We start from the raw sequence: 20,438 nt of genomic DNA, 5'->3' as shown, positions 1-20,438 counted from the left end.
CCAGCCCGGGGCTGGAGATGGGAGAGGGTGGTAGGGGAGCAGGAGGACGAATCCTTGCCAGGACCTGGGCGGCAGAGACCTGGGATCCTCACCAGTGAGTGCTCGGTCAGCGGTGAGTACCTCTGAGGCCGACAGGTGGATGGGAAGAAAGCTCTGTGTGGGACGGGGACAGCCTGTGTGAACCTGGCAGCCAGCAGCTGGCAGTACAAGCTGGTGCGTGCGAGTGAGCGTGTAGCTGAGGCGTGGCAAGCCCATGCGCCGTGTGTGGCCCGTGGCTGCAGGGAGGGCACGCTGAGCCCTGCGCGCGCTCCTGTGTCCTGTCTACGGATGCGGGAGGGTGATGGGGGGCCAGGGAGGACTGAGGATAACAGCGACGTCACAGGTGATGGGAGTGGGGAGAAACGGAGGAGGAAACGTCAGGACCAGCGGAGCGTGCCGGCGCCTAGGACGCCGTCTGCAACTGTAGGTCTGTGATCGCTTCACCACCACCCCCAACCCCGCCCCCCGCGTGCCCCACCCCCAACCCCCGCGGAAACCGCCAGAAATTCACCGGAACCTCAGGCTGGAGAATCGGCCTGGACCCTCAGCCAGGCGGCCCGCCCCAGCCTTTTTTGGATGCAGGGGCGGGGGGCGGTCCCACCTTCCCTCCCTCTGTTGGGCCGGCCACCAGCACCTCCCGGCGCTCAGAGCCCCATCCCCGCCTCCTCGACCACTCCTCTGGTTCCGCACAGTCAGTCCGATTGGCTCCGCAGGTCGGGTGGAGCGCAGCCAGCGGCTGGGCCCGCTGGAGAGGAGTGGATACAAGTTCAAAGTCCCTTACGTGGACGGGTGGCTTCTCCAGTGTCGTCCCCACGGCAGACCCCGGCTGCGCCGAGCCCCTCACCTGGCTCCGCTCCCGCAGCGTACTGGAGCGGGACCAGAAGGCGTCAGGCTCCAGCGCCAGAGCTGAGGGCTGCTGGACGCTTAGGGGCCTTAGAAAGGTGAAGTCACTGCCGTCGGAGGCTGGCGAAAAACACGTCCTGTAGCAATGGCTCTGCGAGTCTGTAGGCCGCAGGGTCACCTCCATGTACTTGAGCGTGCCGTCAGAGCTCACCTGCAGATTGGGGCTGGACTGCTTGTAGAAGTCCGGGGAGGGAGAGTCCTGGTGCCTGCAGCACTGGCCCCCACCCCCGTCCCCATCTGCATGCCCTCGAAGGCACCTAGCTGACAGAAAGGTGAAAGTGACTAAGGATAAGAGACCAACGGCCACGAGTGCCACAATGAGGTACAGGGTAAGGTCTGAGCGCTCAGGAGGGTGTGTGAGGAAGTCATTGGATTTGGGCATTTCCTCCAGGTCGTCATCCTCTAGAGCCAGCAGCACTGTAGCTGTAGAGGAGAGTGAAGGGTCACCATTGTCCCTCACCAAGACCATCACCCACTGAGTGTCAGAGTCATCCTCCAATAAGGCCCGGGCTGTGCGCACCTCGCCAGTGTGTGCAGACACGAGGAACAGTCCTGGTGCTGTGGACTGTGGCAGTAGCGAATAGGACAGCCATGCATTGTGGCCTGCATCAGCATCCACAGCTGTCACCTTGGTGACAAAGGAGCCAGGGGGAGCCGAGCGAGGGAGACGCTGGGGGGCTGAGCGTTCTCGACCTGGCTGTGGGTGCAGCACTGCTGGGGCATTATCATTCTGGTCCAGGACAAACACATGCAGAGATGTGTTGGCATGCAATGGAGGAGAGCCAGAGTCCCGAACCTCCACCACGATCTGTAGCATCTGCAGCAGTTCATAGTCAAAAGTACGCTGGGCAAAGACTCGCCCATCCTGAGGGTTGACATACACAAAGGAGGAGGCTGGGGCTCCCTGAATTTGGCTCCCTACAATGGAGTAGGTGAGGCGGGCATTATCCCCAGTGTCTGGATCCGAGGCAACCACAGTGCAGAGAAGGGAGCCTGGGGGCCGGTTTTCTGGGATGTAAGCAGTGTAGAGCTGCTGGGTGAAGTGAGGTGCATTGTCATTAACGTCTGAAATGTTGAGCCGGATAGTGAGATGTGTGTGCAGGGGCGGTGAGCCAGCATCGCTGGCCAGCAGCTCAACGATATAGTGTGAAGTGGCCTCTCGGTCCAATGGCTGACTGGTCAGCAGTGAGTAGTGGTTCTCCGAAGACTTAATCTGAAATGGCAGGTCCGGAGAGATATCAAGACTCACTTCACCATTTTTACCTGAGTCTCGGTCTCGTACATTAAACAACCCTACTACTGTACCCACTGGAGTGCTCTCCGGCACAGGGTTGACCAAAGAGGCCAGTAGCACTTCTGGGGCATTGTCATTGGCATCTCCCACATCCACTTGAATTACACAGTGGCCCTCCATGGAAGGCTGTCCCTGGTCACGGGCTCTCGCATGAATTTCATAGAAACTTGACTCCTCAAAGTCTACAGGACCCAACACATGGATTGCCCCAGTACTAGAGTCTAGGCCAAAGAGATTTCGCACTGCCTCAGATGTGTGGTCCCCAAAAGAATAGTCTAACTGGCCATTGGTGCCCTCATCTGGATCAGTGGCATTGAGGTGGAGCAGCAGTGTACCCATGGGTGCATTCTCAGGGAGTCCCACACGCAGAACTGAGGACTGGAAGGTTGGAGCATTGTCATTGATGTCCAGCACGATGACAGAGATAAGGGTGGTCCCTGACCGGGGTGGGGTGCCCCCATCCACAGCAGTGAGCACCAGCTGGTATCTTGCCTGGGCTTCCCGGTCCAGCTGCTGCTCTAACACCAGCTCTGGGAATGGCTTCCCATCTTTCAGGGTTTTCACATTCAGAGAGAAGTGGCTGCTGGGGCTTAGGGTGTAGAAGCTCACAGTATTGGTACCCACATCTGGATCCTGGGCGCTATCCAGTGGGAATCGTGCCCCAAGTGCAGCTGATTCTGAGATGCGCATCTCTCGCTCAGGGGTGGCAAAGCTAGGAGAGTTGTCGTTGAGATCCAGGATCTCTACCTCCACACGGATTAGCTCCAGGGGGTGTTCAATCACCACCTGCACTGGCAGCAGGCAACCGGTGCTGGCTCCACACAGGCTTTCACGGTCAATCTTTCGATTCACTGACAGAGCACCACTCGCCAAGCTCAGGGAAAAATAGCGCCCGTTCTCCTCAGAGCCCAACCGCAGTCGGCGGCTCAACAGATCGGTCACCTTTAAGCCCAGATCCTGAGCAACATTCCCCACCAGCGTCCCCGGCTCAGACTCCTCCACCACTGAGTAGCGAAGCTGCCCGGACACCCAGCCCCAGCAGCACAAGGACAACATGCACAGCACTTGCCATTTCCCAGCGAGCTGTGGGGGTGTCTTGGGCCCCATGACCCAGAGGTCCCTTCCTGGACGGTGCTGTCCTATCTCCAAGGTAGATCCAGGTCTCGGAATGCAGCAGCTGAAATCTCTTATGTCTCCTTTCAGCCTCTTAAAAACTGCTTCCAGGTTTGCCTGCCTGCAGCAGTTCTTCTCAGTCACTGAATGGCGGGGGTGGGTGGTGGTGGTGGGGAACTGAATCTGAGCCGGAGCTGGGGAGCTGGGGGAGGAGAGGCAGGCAGGAAGAGCAGATCCCCCACCTCAGCTCTGAGTCTGATTGGCCCAAAAGTCTGTCTGTTCTCAACCAATTATGAAGTCTCTTCAGTCCTGGAAACCTTAGGAACAGGCGCTGCAAGTCTGTCTCACAGAAGCCTCCTACCTCCACACTCACTTCGTGCTGCAGGTGGATTCAACCCCCTTGGCAGCAAAGTTTGACAGCTCAGAGGGTGCTCAACAGGGAAGACAAAGTGGTACACAACTCCTCAGTGTTCTGCCCCAGCAACTTCCTGGATGACTTCAGAAGCTTCCACTACTTTGCTTGAATCAGCAACAAAATTTGTCCCTATGGGAGAGGCAAAACCCATGTTTCCCGCCACCTGCCACCCTCACCCATTCTGCCAAACGCTGCTAGGGTGAGAGAAAAGATTTGTTAGGACCCTGAAACATCTTGCTCCGAGTCTCCAGGAATACTTGGAGGAAAATCTTAATGCCAGTTGATGGCTACAGGACTCAGCTTTTCTGAGACCCAAGACTTATGCTATGGAATGTGGGTCACAGCTTACAGGTAGAGAGAACATTTCTGGGGCTGATGCAGATCACCCAGGAGTTGGCCTGGCCTGTAGGCTATATTGTTTTACCAGTTCAGGAGAACTCTACTTAAAGATCCCCTAAGTGGTTATCTCTATGAATTCCTCAGCCATAAACCAGTTTTCTGACATTAAGTGATTTCACTTATTGCTTTTTTCCCAAAGAGGTGAAGCCTCTCCCCACAATCTACTGCATCTAATTCAAATCCCAGGAGGGAGTTTATTGGGAGTTCTGAAGACCTGGACCAAAAGGTCTCTGCTACCACCTTGATCGATGCCTCTCTACTCCCTTAGCATGCTCCTCTTTGTGCTCTCTGCTATGTTTCAGAGATAACTCTCTTGGTAGTAAGTTAAGGAGGACTAGATACTGTGTGGGTATAAAGATCTCATCAGTCTCCCTCAGTCTACTGGGAAATGGCAACCTGGAGTCAAGATACTCCAGAAGCTGTGCTCTCTGCCCACTCCCACCATCTTCAGGAAGGGTAAAGAAAGCAGCCACCTGGGTTAAGGTGGTTGCCCGTGCAGCCTTCCTTTGTGCGCTCTACCTTTCCATGCTCCCACCTGCCAGCAGCATGCTTCCACAATAGCCTGGCTCTTGGTCACCAATTGCTTTCACTTCTTAATCTCAGATATGGGCACAACCCACCTCCAAGTACTAATCTGTGACAATTCTCTGGTTAATTCACAAAACACTCCTGAAGCACAGCAACTACCACATAGTTACCACTCAAAAATGGTGACATTATTATGGGCTCTTACAGAGAGATCAGTACTCCCTAGGACACAGTCCAGCCACATGCCTAGATCAGAACAACCCTCAGGCATTGGCTGAGCCTGCAAAGGTCTCACCTCTAGCCCATAGAGAAGATCAGAGGGTGGGCAGCTTGGGCGAACAGGCTCCCCTGCCATAGGTGCACTGGGTGACTTCACCATCATGAAGCTATCACTCCGAGTGGGTGCAGAAGCCAAGGGTGTACAACCATGAGAGTGGCCGCCCACATCAACAAACTTGATAGGATCATCTGACCCTAGCTGGATTCGGAGGATCCCATTGGAAGGAGGAAGCCCCTCCCTCCTTCGAGAGCGAGTGAGACAGGCACAGGTGCCAGCCGGAAAGCAGGTCACTCCGCAGGCAGCCCCACGCAGGCACTTAGAGAGCAGTGCCACGAAGGAGCCAAAGGAGACAAAGCAGATTGCCACCAGAGATACAGCCAAGTAGAGGGTCAGGCGGGATTCTCCCTCCCGTGGAGCTGAAGATTCTCGAAGATCAGGGACAACTGGATGAGCATCTTCCTCTAAGGACACCAGGAGAGTAACAGAAGTAGACAGTGGGGGGCTACCACTATCCTTCACCACGATGACCAGCTTCTGCGGTGGGAGATCAGCTGGGATGGGAACAGCGGTCCGCACCTCTCCAGCATAGCGAGACACGGCAAACAGGCTAGGATCTGGGGCTTCCAAGAGCTGATAGGAAACCCAAGCATTGTAACCCGAATCCAAGTCCACAGCGGTCACCTTTGTGACTAGGTGGCCAGCACCAACTGATGGAGGCAGTGCTTGGGGACACAAGGAACCAGGCCGGGCCCGAGGGCGGAGCACGGCTGGGGCATTGTCATTGAGGTCCAGCACGAATAGGCGAACTGTCACAGTACTGCTAAGGGGTGGGTTGCCCCGGTCTCGCGCCTGCACCTCAAACTGCAGTGTCTGCGTTTGCTCATAGTCAAAGGATCGAGTAGCATGAACAGCTCCTGTCTGGGGGTTCAGAGAGATGAAGGAAGAAGCTGACACATCTCGGTTCCTGGGCTCTAGGAGAGAGTAGGAGATAAGCGCATTCAAACCAGAGTCTGGGTCAGAGGCTGCAAGGGAGCAAAGCAGGTCCCCTGGGCGATTGTTTTCAGGAACAAACACCTCATGTGACCTCTGGAAGAAAGATGGTGGGTTATCATTCACATCTGAAATATTGAGGAAAATAGTCCTGTGGGTGCTCAGGGGAGGGTTCCCAGCATCAGAAGCAGTGACCATGATGTCATAGCTAGATTTGGCCTCTCGGTCCAAGGGCCCAGCAGTCACCAGGGAGAACTGGTTCCTGAAGGCAGACTTGAGGGCAAATGGCAAGTGGTCAGGAATACGGAGGCTCACATCTCCATTTGACCCAGAGTCGGGGTCCTGCACGCTGATGAGCGCCACCACGGTGCCAGGTTCTGCACTCTCTGGGAGAGTTCCAAGCTCTGAGGTCACTGTGATGTGGGGGGCGTTGTCATTTACATCCAGAAGATCCACCCGAAGGCTGCAATGTTGCTCCATCGCTGGAGAACCCCCATCACGAGCCCGCACATCAAATTCATAGTAATTCTCACTCTCAAAGTCTAGGGGTCCTTGCAGGGTAAGCTTTCCAGTAGTGGGGTGCAGGCTAAAGAGGTTTCTCACACGATCAGGGGTGTGACCACTGAAAGAAAAGGTGACGTTACCACTGGGACCCAGGTCCGGGTCAGAGGCATTGAGCTGGATGAGAACCATGCCGGCTGGCGCGCTCTCCAACACGCTGATCCGGTAGCTGGATTGCTGGAAGGCTGGGGCGTTGTCGTTCACATCCAGCACGGATACCCGGAGTTCCGCTGTGCCAGATCTCGGGGGGTTCCCTCCATCCACAGCAGTCAGCACCAGGCGATAGTCGGATTGCTTCTCTCGATCCAAAGGCTTCTCCAGGAGCAGCTCTGGGACGAGGCTGCCGTCGCTGCGCTTCTTGACATCCAGTGCAAAGTGCTCATTGGAGCTCAGCCTATAGCTGTTGATGGAGTTGCTCCCCACATCTGCATCCTGAGCCTTTTCCAAGGGGAAACGCTGTCCTGGAGGAGCTGCCTCCCCAATTTCCAAGTCCAGCTGCTGCCGAGGAAATCGGGGGGCGTGATCATTCACATCTACGATTTCTACCTCCGCTCGGTACATTTCCAAAGGCCCTTCGGTTACAAACTCTAGGGGCACGATGCAGCTAGCACTGAGCCCACACAGTGCCTCCCTATCAATTGGGTTCTTGATGAGCAGGGCTCCGCTGTCCAAATCCACACGGAAGTGTCTTTGGTTCACCTCTCCAGCGACCTGCAGCCTGCGAGCTGACAGACTCTCTGTATCCAGCAGGAAATCTTGGGCGACATTCCCTACAAAAGTCCCTTCCTGTGACTCCTCTGGGACCGGGTAGCGGATCTGCCCACAAACGTAACCCAGGTGGCAAAAGAAGAACAAAAGGGTAGCCCCCCGCCAGATTGCCACCCAGCTTCTCACCTTGCAGAGCATTGCTGCCACCCGCTAGCTGTCTACCTGATGCTGAGAAGCCGAAGAAGTCGACCCGCCCCAAACGGCCACAGCAGCTGGAGACACCGATCTCCCTTTCCCCGCGCCACCTCTGGCGCGGCTCCGCCGGCGCCGCAAGGGTTACGCGCGGTTTTTTGCTGGTGGCGGGGTAGATTTGTCTGCCTTTCACCATCCGATTGGCAGACAGCGGCTCCTGGGCTCAGCCAATAGGCTGAGCAGAGAATGTCCCAATAGCAGCAGGGTTAATGCGTCGCAGCATTGGGAAAAAAAAGAAAAAGATAAAGGAGGAGAAAAAAAAAAGAAAGAAAAGAAAGAAGGAAGAAAAAACCCTGTCTTTTCGCCTTCCTCCTGCTCAACAGCATTTCTTTCCGTGGGTTATTACTTCTGTGGAGAGGCAGGCAACATATATGCATGTGTTTTTTTTCCCTAACAGACCAATTTACCCCGCCCCTTTTGGGGGGAGGGGCGGAGGGAAACAGCGACAGTCAGAACCCTAGCAACCTGCAGCCCAGAGAGTGAGTAGCCATTTGAGACTGGTCACTTTGTTCCAGCCAGTGTTGTCATCAACCAGTATTCTAAGTGAGTAGCTTCAGCCTCGGTATGACTGTATTAGAGAAACAGCTAATTAGAAGCCCTGCCGTATATTCAAAACTCTGCCCCTCTGCAGCTTATTCAGAAACGTATCCATCTTTGCAGAAAAGGTTTACACATTAATGTAACCAATTAAATTTATGCAGCACACATTTTTATCTTAACAGAAGGCGCAGCAGAAACCAAATCTCTTATTCAGGCACTTCCTAGTGATACACTAAATTACCATTCATTGATTTCAAGGACAGTATGGAAAGATATGAAGTGGGTGGAGGAAGCCAGGAGAGGGAGACGTTCCAAATTAGTAAAGAATCAGTGTGTCTAGGAGGCGCTAAGCACTGGATCTCATTACCTAGCAGAATGCTAACGTTCACAGATTTAACAGCTACCTTGAATGATTGGGATCAGCTACCAACAGCATTGTGCCTACAAATCCTCTTTATTTGACACTACCGTACACTTGATATGTAGTTAATTACCAATGGAGCTCATTTCAAAAGAGTGAGCTTTTCAGTTAGCCCCAGGGAGTTCCTTGGAGCTGGAGTCTTGAGCTCACCCTACCCCCACCCCTATTCAGACCTTCCTGGGAGCCTGGCTACAACCTTGTACAAGCACAGAAACATAGCTCATTTCACAGTGTAAGTACCTGCAAGCTGTAATCTGAGTGGCAAACACACCAGAGCATAGAAAAAGAGAAATTCCAGCCTGATCTGGACATAAGATTTCTGAACTCATTTAAACCCTCACCTAGGTTACCTCTGGCTGCCAAAACTGGCAGCAAAACCTGGAGTTCTTATCCTCCCTATGTTTTTTCCAAACACTTGATCCTCAGGAATATCTTCTTGGCTATAGGCAGGCCAGCAACCAACATCCTGGTCTCAAATGGAAGAATACAACTTTCTGTATTCTTTTATTAAAACACACACACAAAACTAAAAAAAAAAAAAAAAAAAACAAAAAAAAAACCTAACCCTCATAAAATGATGGGGATGTAGATCAACCTGATTGACCAGATTTTTATGCCAGGATTCACAATCTCAGTGAATGGCACCATCATCCACCCACCTGCCTTAGTCAGAATCCTGGGGGCATCCTTGACTCATTCCTCTCCCTCACTCCCTATATCATGTCAAACAACAATTCTTGATGATTTTACTGTAGTCATTCTCCATCCATGCTGCACTGTGCTGATTCAAGTGTTTATTAATCTTTCCCTGAAATATTGCAATAGCCTTCTAACTGGTCTCTTTGCCTCCAGTCCTGGTATCCCCAATCTATTTCACTTTATAATTGCCAGAGTAATCTCTCTTAAAAAAAAAAAAAAAACTGTTGGCATTATGTGTATGCCCATTCCAAATTCTTCAATGACTATCATGTACATGAAATAAAATAAAAACTCCTTAGCATGGCCTAAAGGCTATTCAGGATCTAATTCCTGCCTACTTGCTTCACCTCATTTGTAAAGATACACAATTTAAGATTCAGAAATAATGAAAGACCATGCTCCCTCTGCATGGAATTTCCTGCAGTGCCCCCTCACCTCCTTTCCCCCTTTACTGTTTGACAAACTTCTGCTAAACCTTTAGTTCTTAACTCAAACATCATCACCTTTGCTGTCTTCCCTGATTTCCCCACGTTGACTTAGGTGTTTCTTCCTCTTTGTTTCCACTGCTTCTTGCATATACAGACCTCTATTACCATTGTTTTTCTGCCCATCTCTCTCCCATGGCAGTCTGTGTGCTATGATGGCAGGACTGTCTCTTTTCATCTTTTACAAGTGCTTAGCAAAGAGTTTGGCTCACAAGGATGCTCAATAAATAGTGAACTATTGATATTATTATTTATCAGTTCAGCAAACATTTATTGAATGCGTGTTATGTACAAGGCACTTCATATGCATTAATCTTCACTCTCAACAACTTTGCAAAGTAAGCGTCATCTTTATGTTATAGACAAGGCAACTGGCGTTCATAGTGGGACCTGACTTGTCTAAAGCCAAACAACTAGTACGTGCAGTACTAGGGTTCCCCACACCCACCCTCGGTCTGTTTGGCAATAAATAAAACCTCTTTCTATGACATCTTAAATGATTTTTCAACCAGTTTGTCATCCCCACACCATAAACTGGCCCTCTACTGATGTTTTTAACAGCCAAGAACTAAACTTCTTACAGAACCTAACACTTATATTAGCACACTCACACCAAAACAAACAGGCCCACGGGTTGTTTGACTAGAATTAGAGTATCATAAAGCCTTAATCCTACATATCCTAGTCTTCATCTTCTTATGTCAGTTATGTGATTTTCCAAACCTAGATTTTTTGAAACACCTTCATTGACATATAATTCACATACCATATAATTGACCCATTTAAAGTATACAATTTAATGGCTTTTAGGATATTCACAGAGTTGTGCAACCATTAGCACAATCTAATTATAGAATATTTTGTCACCACCACCCCCCAAAAAAAAGCAATAACCCATTACCTAGCTCTCTACTTTCAAAGAACAATTGTCCAGGCATTGGTGGTTTAGGGAGACTTTTCTCTTTGGATGACTGAAATACCATCTTATGTCTACATCTTCAATGCTCTTTTAGAGCTATTCTATGTAATGCTTTAAGTTTGGGAAATGACATTACAGTATTCTTTAAACTGCCTGGCCAAATAAAGGTAGCTTCTTGTTCTGTGAACACCAAAACAACACTTGGCTTTTTAAATATGCTCATTGATAAGCTAGCAGCAGGTTCTAGGGCAGTGGTTTTCAAACTTGTCTGCATATTGGAATCATCTGCAGACCTTAAAAAATTACTGGCCTTATGCCACCCCCAGAGATTATGCACTAATTTGATTGGTCTGGGATGTGGCCTAGACTTCAAATTTTTTTTTTCTTTTACAGATCCCTAAGTGATTCCACTGTGCAATCAAGTTTGCTAGCATCATTCTGGGGAAAATGCCAGTTGTTTACCAGCTGCTGAGAAGAGCAGCACTTGCTTCTCTTTGGATTTCATACTTTGTCAGTTTTGGCTGTCCCCAGTTTTGCTGATTTTCAAGGTGTGTTTAAGATTTGGAGTGGGTGAAGATCTAATAAAAAATAGTAACAGCTAATTTATTGAACACATTCCATATTTGCATATGGGAAACAGCTAGAAAGGAAATAAAGTAACTTGGCTGAGGACTCATAGTTGATAAGTGATGGAACCTGGTTTGTCTAACTGCAGAATCCAAGGGTTGACAGCAACAACATTTCCTATCAGCAACAAAATAACAGTGGTTCTCCCACGATCAGAAGTGTATGACCGTTTCTCTCCAAGGTAAAGGTCTTGCAGTCACTTGCACACCATCCCAAATGAATGAAAGCTTTACCTTTCTAGGGATATGAATTCACCTGTCTTTCACATTAGGTATATACCTAGGGAAATAATGGTGGAAGGATGGAGCAAGATTCTGAAGTACAAGCAGACTTTCAAGTTGTATTTATGTTCTTTTGGATTGTCTGGGTTTGTTTTAAATATAAATTATCACTTTTATAACTAATGGTGGTTATCTTTGGGTTTGAGGATTATAGGTAATTTTAATTTTTTCTTTACACTTTTCTGTATTTTCAAAAATTTCTACAATGCACATGCTTTACTGTTATAACATAAGAATATTTTGTAAGCAATGTGCACATCATTTCCAGTAGCATGCTTGAAATAAAATTTAAAGGATGCCTAGAACTTTATTTCTTTCATAGAAAATAATCTGAGAATGAAATACAGGATCTGTGTAGGCAAAGAAAAATTACAAGCAAACCATTATTCTTTAATGAAGATGTAGCAATCATTTGAAAGATGGATGAATGAGGTAGTTTTTATATTCTTAGCAGCTGTCACTGGTTAAAGGCATCCAGTAGTTTTGTTTTGTTTTGTTTTTTCCCAATGCAAATGACACCAGGCTAACCTCTGAGTGCTGAGTTCTTGGGTTTCAGCTTTAGGGCCCCTTAGCAAGACTGGTTAGTTGCGATGGCAAGTGAGTTGGGTCCAGAAATGACTCAATAAACTTTACCTTGAAATGAGACCACAAACCACACTCTAGCCAGGCCATCCCTCTCACAAAGGCACACAGTTCCATCTAACGGAGCACCAGGTGAAAGTGTGTGTGCATACATCATCAGGAAAACATCTTCATCATTAACAAAATACTCCATACCTTCCTGAACATGGTACAGGAATCAAGAAGCATTAATAGAGTTCAGGGACGACTTGCTAAACCTTACCTGTCCAGGAGGGGCGCTCTCTGCGCCCAACACCTGCCTATAGAACACCGGATCGCAGCTCCGTAGCGTGTTCTGGCGGCTGGCCAGCGGGCTGGCGGCACTGGGTTTCTTCAGCAGCGGGTCGCTGCGGCGCGAGTCTGTGGTGAGGTACATCTGATGGTAAAGGTGTGGTGGCATCAGGCCTCCCCGCACGGCGTCCGCGTGAAAGGAGGGCCCTGGTGTTCGGTACAGGGAGCTCACAGGGCCTCTGTATAGGTCCCTGGACTGCTTCCACTTGTAAACTTTGAATATGATCACTCCCAGCACCGTAACTGCAAACCCCACGGACACCAGGATTAGGGAGAGAAGTAGATAAAAGGTGAGATTTTTTTTCTGCTCCCGGGGGTCAGAGCCGGAGGGGAACTCAGCCCGGGCTTCGGGAGATTCCTCCGATACTGACACAGTCAAGGTCGCGGTGGTAGACAGCGATGGCTCCCCATTGTCTTTGATCAAGACTGTGAGAGTCTGCCTGGACAGATCTGTGTCCTGGACTTGGCGGGCAGTGCTGACTTGCCCCGTGTGAAGCCCCACAGCAAAGAGACTCTGGTTGGGGGCCCCCAAAAGGCTGTAGGAAAGCCAGGCGTTGTGCCCTGCATCTGCATCCCAGCCTACCACCCGAGTGATCAAATGGCCGGCAGCGGTGCCTCGAGGCAGCCTCTCCACTGAGCTCCTGCCCGGCCGGGGGTATAGGACCTGGGGGGCGTTGTCATTGCGGTCAGTGACAAATATGTTCACGCTGATGTTGGTGGCCAGGATCGGGGTTCCTCCATCACTGATACGCACTGTTAATTCGAACTCCCGCCTATCCTCGTAGTCCAGGGGCACTAAGGGTGATACAAAGCCACTGTCACGATTAATAGTGAAATAGCGACCCACTAGCCCGGTTTCAGCTCCTTGCTCCAGGAGAAAGAAGGAAAGGCGAGCATTCTGTGGGGCGTCGGGATCCCAGATACTTAGATTTAGTATTGGAACCCCGGGGAGGTTATTTTCCTCAACATAAACGTCGTAGGAAGATTGAGAAGATTGTGGAGGGTTGTCGTTGATGTCAGACACTTGGACCCGCAGTGTCGTGAGGGCGGAGAGCGAAGGGGCTCCCGCGTCCCGAGCCGTGATGCTGAGGTTGTATTCTGGCACCGTCTCCCGATCCAGGGCTGCGCTGGTTTTCAAAGTGAAGTAATTCTTGAGGGAAGAAGTCAGGCTGAAGGGAAGACCTGGTGGAATCTCACAAGTCACCAGCCCGTTCTCGCCAGCATCCAGATCGGTCACACTGAGCAAAGCGATGACAGTCTCTAAGGGGGCATCCTCGGGGACTGGGCTGTACACTGAGGTGACTGTGATCTCCGGGGCATTGTCATTCACGTCCACAACCTCTACCAAAACTTTGCAATGTGCTCCTTCAGGATTGGCGCCCTTGTCTTTGGCCTGAATGTAAATCTCGTGGAGTTTCGTGTCTTCGAAGTCCAGGCGGCCCTTGATTGTCAGTACCCCAGTTACAAGGTCTAAGGCGAATAGTTCCCGCACGCCGGCGCGGTTGTGACTGCCGAAGGAGTAAATAATTTCCCCATTGGGGCCTTCATCCAGATCAGTTGCACGGACTTGCACCACGCGAGTGCCGGGGGGCGCATCCTCCAGGACGCGAGCCCGGTACAGGGACTGGTTGAAGGCAGGCGCATTGTCATTCGCGTCCAGCACAGTGATACGAATAGGAAGGCTGGAGGAGCGAGCCGGGGTGCCTCCGTCCAAAGCCGTTAGCACCAACTGCAGACTTGGCTCCCGCTCCCGGTCCAGAGCGCGCTCCAGCACCAGCTCAGCGTACTTGGTGCTGTCTTCCCGCGTCTGCACGCGAAGCGCAAAGTATTCGTTTCGGCTCAGCTCGTAGGTCTGTAAAGAGTTGCTTCCCACATCCGGATCGTGCGCGCTCTCGAGCGGAAAGCGCGTCCCCGGGACCACGGCCTCGCTAATCTCCAATTTCATTTCCCGGGTAGGGAAAGAGGGATTGTTGTCGTTGATATCTTGGATCACCACTTCCGCGCTGAACACCTCCAGCGGGCTCTCCACTAGCAACTCCAGAGTTACAGTGCAGGCGGGCAGTGTCCCACACAGCTCCTCTCGATCCAGGCGGTCGTTCACGAACATCTCTCCGGTCTCCCGGTTCACCTCAAAGAATCTTCGGCTACCTCTGTATGTTACCCGGAGTCTGCGGGCTGACAGGCTGCGGAGATCCAAGCCAAGGTCCGCGACCACGTTGCCCACTGCGAAACCTTTCTCTCTTTCCTCCAGGATCTCATAGCGAATGACAGCGGAAGCCTTGTGTAAGGCACCAAGCAGAAGCAAAACTCCCACCACTCTCCCGGTGCTTACCAGTCCGCTCCTCCAGGCCTCTGGGACCATCTCACTCAAAAGCAGTTCTTCTTAGCGGGGTCCAGGTCGTCCCGGCTATTTCGCTGAGAAACTTTCAGCGGGTTAGCGCTCGGGCGCTGGGCGCTGAGTCGGACATGGCTTCCTGGATGTTTTTGATTCGCTTGCCGGCTGTTCAGTCTCTGCCTCATCCCGGGGCGCCGAAAGGGGACCGGCAGGGGCCAGATCTCCGGCGTCTTCATTGGCCGACAGCGGCACACAGAGTCCCAGCCAATAACTGCACGAAGAATGCGCTAGCGCCCCGCTCCCTGAGCGGGACTCGCGCTAGCACCAAGAACTTCACTTTGCTTTGGCTTCCTTCCAGAGTTTCCCGCCGATGCGCGCTGGCAGTATCCCTACATCGGAAACCTACCTTAACCGGGAAAGCCAACTGCAGGGCAATGAATCTGGCCGTTCTGCAAGTCTCCAAACCCAGTCAAGGTTTATTAAACACTTTAATCTCTTTACTCACAAGAAAGGGGATCAAACCAAACCGAAAATGACACACTAACTTTGGTTTGTTGGAACTGGCCAGACCCTACTATAATCATTTCATTTTCTCTCTTACCAAATGAGACTCTAGAATTCCCTGTCTTTTCCTAAGTAGTGCAAGTCAACAGAAGCTATTACCCTATTTGGTTTTGCTCCTTCTTACGAAATTTAAAAATATAATTCGGATTTTAGCTCTCTTTTTTTTTTTTAAAGAACCAGGGAGCAACATGAAATTTACTACCCTGTCTTTCCCAAAGAGCATAATTTCAAACATTTCCTTTTACTTGAATGCTTTTGCCAGGATCCTGGACTGGTATGCCACATGGAAAAGTTGCATTGTTAATAACGATTAAGCAAAAAATGAAAAAAAAAAAAAAAAGAGTCAAGCCTATTTACCACTTAGAACCCTAATAAAATAATTGAAATAACGGTAGCAATGTGCCATAAAGTTTTTAGAGAAATGCAAAACCTTTTCCCACAGAGAAAGCAGTCTTAATTTTTCTGCATTTAGGATTGTAGCCACCAAACGAAATAGCAATGATTAACATAACGAATAAGAGAGTCAGCTATGAACTAAGCTAATGCTGAGTTCTATGTCCTTGGAAAATAAACTACCCTTTAAGGGTTCCCAGGTTCCTACCCTATTAAATGAATAAACAGGTAAAGTACCTGGCACAAAGAAAGCCTCAGTTAATGATGCAAATCACCCTATTAGATATTAAATGTAAAGTTTAGCACCTCATACTATTTCTGTACATGTCTTGGACATATCTTTTTTTAATTATATATATATTTTTATTGAGATTGTTCACCTACCATACAACTATCTAAAGATCCAAAGTGTACAATCAATTGCTCACGACACCACCATACAGCTGTGCATCCATCAACACAATTAATTTTTTTTCAATTTTTAGAACATTTTCACTACTCCAGAAAAGAAATAAAGACAAAAGAAAGGAAACTCTGATCCTCCCATACCCCTAACCACACCCCCCTCTATTACTGATTCATAGTTTTGGTATGGTACATTTGTTACTGTTGATGAAAGAATGTTAAAATATTACTAACTGTAGTATGTAGTTAGCTAAATATAGGTATATATTTTTTCCCTATATGCCTCTCTATTATCAACTTCTGGTTGTACTGTCATATATTTCTTCTAGTTTGTGAGAGAGATTTCTAATATTTGCACAGTTAATCACAGACATTGTCTTGGATATATCTTTTATTGCACACAGTCCTTTCTGAACTGTACTTGAATCTTGAACACAGGCAGGAAAGTAGACAGACAGGTTAGATAGGTAGATAGTAAATATGTGTACATAAGATACTGAAGAGACGAAAAGCCTCATGTGATGTGTCTTTCCACATCCTCACAGCATTAATTTTATTTCTTAAAACACCCAGTTTTAAATACTGAGTGACAACTGGCCAGACCAGCAAGAAAGCTGACAGTCATTGGAAAATATATTCCATAGAGTATATCCAGAATTTAGAATATAGGCTATAGCTCAGTAATTAACTATTGACAGTGTGAGCTGGGGACAAGTAGCATAAGCATCGCCTGGGAGCTTGTTACAAATGCAGAAATGTCATACTCCAGAACTACTAAATCAGAATTTGCATTGTAACAAAAATACTGCATGATTTGAATGCAAATTAAAAGTTGAGAAGCACTGGTCTAGTGGGTTATTCAGAGACATACTGATTTATCAATCACTTTTTCCCACTCACCATCACTCAGTTCACAGTCTGGTTTTTGAAAACAAGCTTTTTAAAATTTGAGTAATTCTTGCATTGATAATAGAGCCCATAGGTTTCTTATGACCTCTTCATAAACCAACAAAACCCTCTTGGATCCTGTGCTGGTTTGAATCTGTTATATACCCCATATTTACATACCATACAGTCCATACATACCGTTCTTTTAATCAAATCTTGTAGGTGCAAACTTATTATGGGTGGGACCTTTTGATTAGGTTATTTCCATGGAGATGTGACCCTGCCCATTCAAGGTGGGTCTTAATTAGTTTACCGGGGTCCTTAAGAGAGCCAACACAGACAGAGATGCTCAGAGATGCAGACAGAAAGACATTTGGAGATGCTAAGCTAAGGGATGAAGCCCAAAGTCTGCCCTGGAGAAGCTAAGTGAGAACTCCGAGATGCTTAGAGAGAAAATGCCCAGAGACATTTTGGGGACAGCTGTTGAAACCAGACAATTGGAGATGCTAAGCTAAGAGATGAAGCCCAGAGTTTGCCCTGGAGAAGCTAAGATGCTTAAGGAGAAAGCCACTGGAATCAGAAGCTGAAAGCAATGCAACCCAGGAGCAAAGGACCAGCAGATGCCAGCCACATGCCTTCCCAGCTGACAGAGGTATTCTAGATCTCATTGGCCTCTTCCTCAGAGAAAAAGAAAAAAGGCACCTCTTGATGCCTTGGTTTGGACATTTTCACGGCCTTAGAACTGTAAATCTGTGAACTAATAAACCCCCATTATAAAGGCCAATCCATTTCTGGTATTTTGCATTTCGGCAGCTTTAGCAAACTGGAACAGATCAATTTCCCACAGTAGCCGGAGTGATCTTCTTATAACTCTATTGGATCATACCATTCTCCAGCTCAAAAATCCTCAGTAGCATCTTACTGCCCTTGAAATAAAATACCAAATCCTTTGCATAACATGTAAGGTTCTCATGCCTTCTCCTCCCCCTCACCATACTCCATTATACTGCCTTTCAGTGCCATCATCAGTCATGCTTTTTGTGTCTCAGGGCCTTCACACAAGTTGTTCTTTTCCCAGGAAAGCTTCTTTCCCCTCCCTACCTTTGCTTTGCTAATTCCTACAAATATTTCAGGTCTCAGTTTAAATGCTACTTCCTAATGGAAGTCTTCCATTCCACTGAACCCCAGGTAAAACCAAGATCCTTTGTTACGTTATCTCAGAGAACCTTATGTTTTCCTTCATTGAATTTATCATAATTTAATTTTATATTTTCTTTTGTTTAAGCATAATGTCTGCCTCTCCCACTAAAACCGAATGCTCCAGGAGAGCATGGACTGCCTATTCTGATGACCATTTGTATCCACAGTGCCTAGCACAGCAGGCACTTAAGAAGTATTAACATAGCAAATCTTCATGCTATAGAGCAGTAATCATAAAATACACTAAGGATTATCTATGTTTATTTGTGTGCATCCATTCCCCCTAAGGGTAAGCACTTCTGGAAGATACATTCATTTTTTGAAGCTACCAGTGTGCCTAATGATATGGCTTTTTAACCTAAGGCTCTGAAAGAGTAAATATAATTTGCCAAAGAGTCAAGTAAGGTATGGTAATACCACTCACACTGAACGAAAAACAAAGATGGCATAACCAGCTGGGTCACCCATATGTAGGGGAAATGGAAGAACCAGTATATAATTTTCTAGTCTCCATCTTCTTTCCTCTCCATTTTATAATTTCAGAGAGCCTATGACCTATAAGATGCAGCAAACATAATATTACCGTAAAATGAAAAGTGGATATATTATAGTGGTCAAGAATGAGGCCTTGGTATAAGGACTCGAGTTCCAATATTGGCTACCACATTTAGTATCTCTGTAGCTATGAAACGTATTTTTTTAACTTCTATAAATTTTATTTCCTGTATCTGTAAAGTGGGAATAATAATCCTTGACATAACCACAGAGATATCAAGCCCAGAATTCAATCTGTTTTAAAACTCTTAAGAGTTAAAATTTACATACCATACAATCCAGTGATTTTTAGTAAATTTATACAGTTGTGCAACCAACACCAAAATCCGGTATTGGAATGCTCACACTGTCTCAAAAAGCTCTCATACCTACTTGCAGTGAATTCTTGCTCCTACTTAACAGCCTCAGGTAACCACTGATCTATTATCTATATAGCTTTACTTTTTCCAGAAATTCATGAAAATGGAATTATAAAATATGTAGTCTTCTGTGTATGGCTTCTTTCATTTAATATTATGTCAAACCCAGCTCTTGCCTTAACCCTCAAATCTATTCTTTCTCCACCCTTCCTCATCTAGTAAATGACACTTCCTTTTAACTAGTTTCTCAACTCAGAAATTCAGATGTCACATAATAATTAACATAATACACATTATAATTAACAATTTATTATCATAAAACCTGTATAATGCAATTAAATACTTGATCAAATGTTTAAAAATATATTCAGAATGAAATGTGTAGAAAGAGACATTTCAAAGTCACAGATGATACTAGTTAGAATATTTAATCATTTTTAAAATAGGTTTGCTGGTCTATTTCAATGAATTTCTTTCTCAGTATCATCATAATTCTTGCTGAATTTCATTTAGAGCAAAAAAGAGTTGTTTAATTTTTTTCCATTGACTTTTTGTTCTTGCATGTTTCTTCCAGAAGCTCACAAATTTCTTCTTTGACTTGATAAACCCTTTTATCTGCAGAATCAATATATTTCTGCTTTTCATTTTCCAGTTGTAGCAGTTCAGCTTGATGAACTTCAACAATTGCATCAACTTGTTTTTTAAAGGCATCATCCACACTATGAAGTTTTTCTAGTGCATCCTTTTGTAGTTCAATACTTTTGTCTCTTTCCTTTTTAAGTTTCCTTTCCTTGTTTCCAAGTTTTTCTTTCACTTTTTTACTTGTATTTCAAGATGATGTAGAAGTCCTCCTTTATCATGCCACTTATGGTTAAGGTTACTGTAAGCTTTTCTAATTTCCTCAAGTTTTATTTCCTTTTCTTTCAACAGTTAATTTAATTGTTCTTTTCTTTCATTGTGCCTTTCCAATTTCTCCATTATGTCATCCAATTGTGAGGATTTTTTCTCAAGTTTTTCTTGAGTACATTTTTGTATCTCAGTGAACTGCTCTTGTAATGTTTGGTTTTTGTTTTTGGTTTTGGTTTTTTTTTGGCTTTTATAAAGGGGGTTTATTTGGTTACACAGTTACAGTCTTAAGGCCATAAAGTGTCCAAGGTAATGCATCAACAATCGGATACCTTCACTGGAGGATGGCCAATGGCGTCCGGAAAACCTCTGTTAGCTGGGAAGGCACATGGCTGGTGTCTGCTCTGGAGTTCTGGTTTCAAAATGGCTTTCTCCCAGGCTGTTCCTCTCTAGGCCACAGCTCCTCCTCAAAATGTCATTCTCAGTTGCTCTTGGGATGTCTGTCCTCTCTTAGCTTCTCTGGAGCA

At 47.4% G+C, this 20,438-nt stretch overlaps 1 protein-coding gene across 26 annotated transcripts in view; it reads right to left on the bottom strand.

The window, feature by feature from the left end:
- The window catches only part of LOC119508506 (protocadherin gamma-C4), a 179,762-nt gene that overhangs the window by 16,280 nt on the left and 143,044 nt on the right, over nt 1-20,438 (bottom strand). Inside the window, exon 1 of one of the 26 annotated variants that reach the window (XM_037802114.1) lies at nt 12,299-15,092. The exons of 20 other annotated variants lie outside the window; for them this stretch is intronic. In XM_037802114.1, the coding sequence (XP_037658042.1) occupies nt 12,299-14,728 (2,430 nt within the window). In that variant the 5' untranslated portion in view covers nt 14,729-15,092. Of the gene's footprint in view, nt 1-820; nt 4,259-4,986; nt 7,212-7,416; nt 7,444-12,298; nt 15,093-20,438 lie in introns of those variants that run through there. 5 more of the 26 variants (XM_037802135.1, XM_037802133.1, XM_037802112.1 and 2 more) reach the window with 5 other exon arrangements.

This window comes from Choloepus didactylus, chromosome 13 (genome assembly GCF_015220235.1).
Source record: "Choloepus didactylus isolate mChoDid1 chromosome 13, mChoDid1.pri, whole genome shotgun sequence".
Lineage (NCBI taxonomy): Eukaryota > Metazoa > Chordata > Mammalia > Pilosa > Megalonychidae > Choloepus > Choloepus didactylus.
Note: the sequence above shows the minus strand (reverse complement) of the source record. Positions and strands in the feature narration are given on the sequence as shown.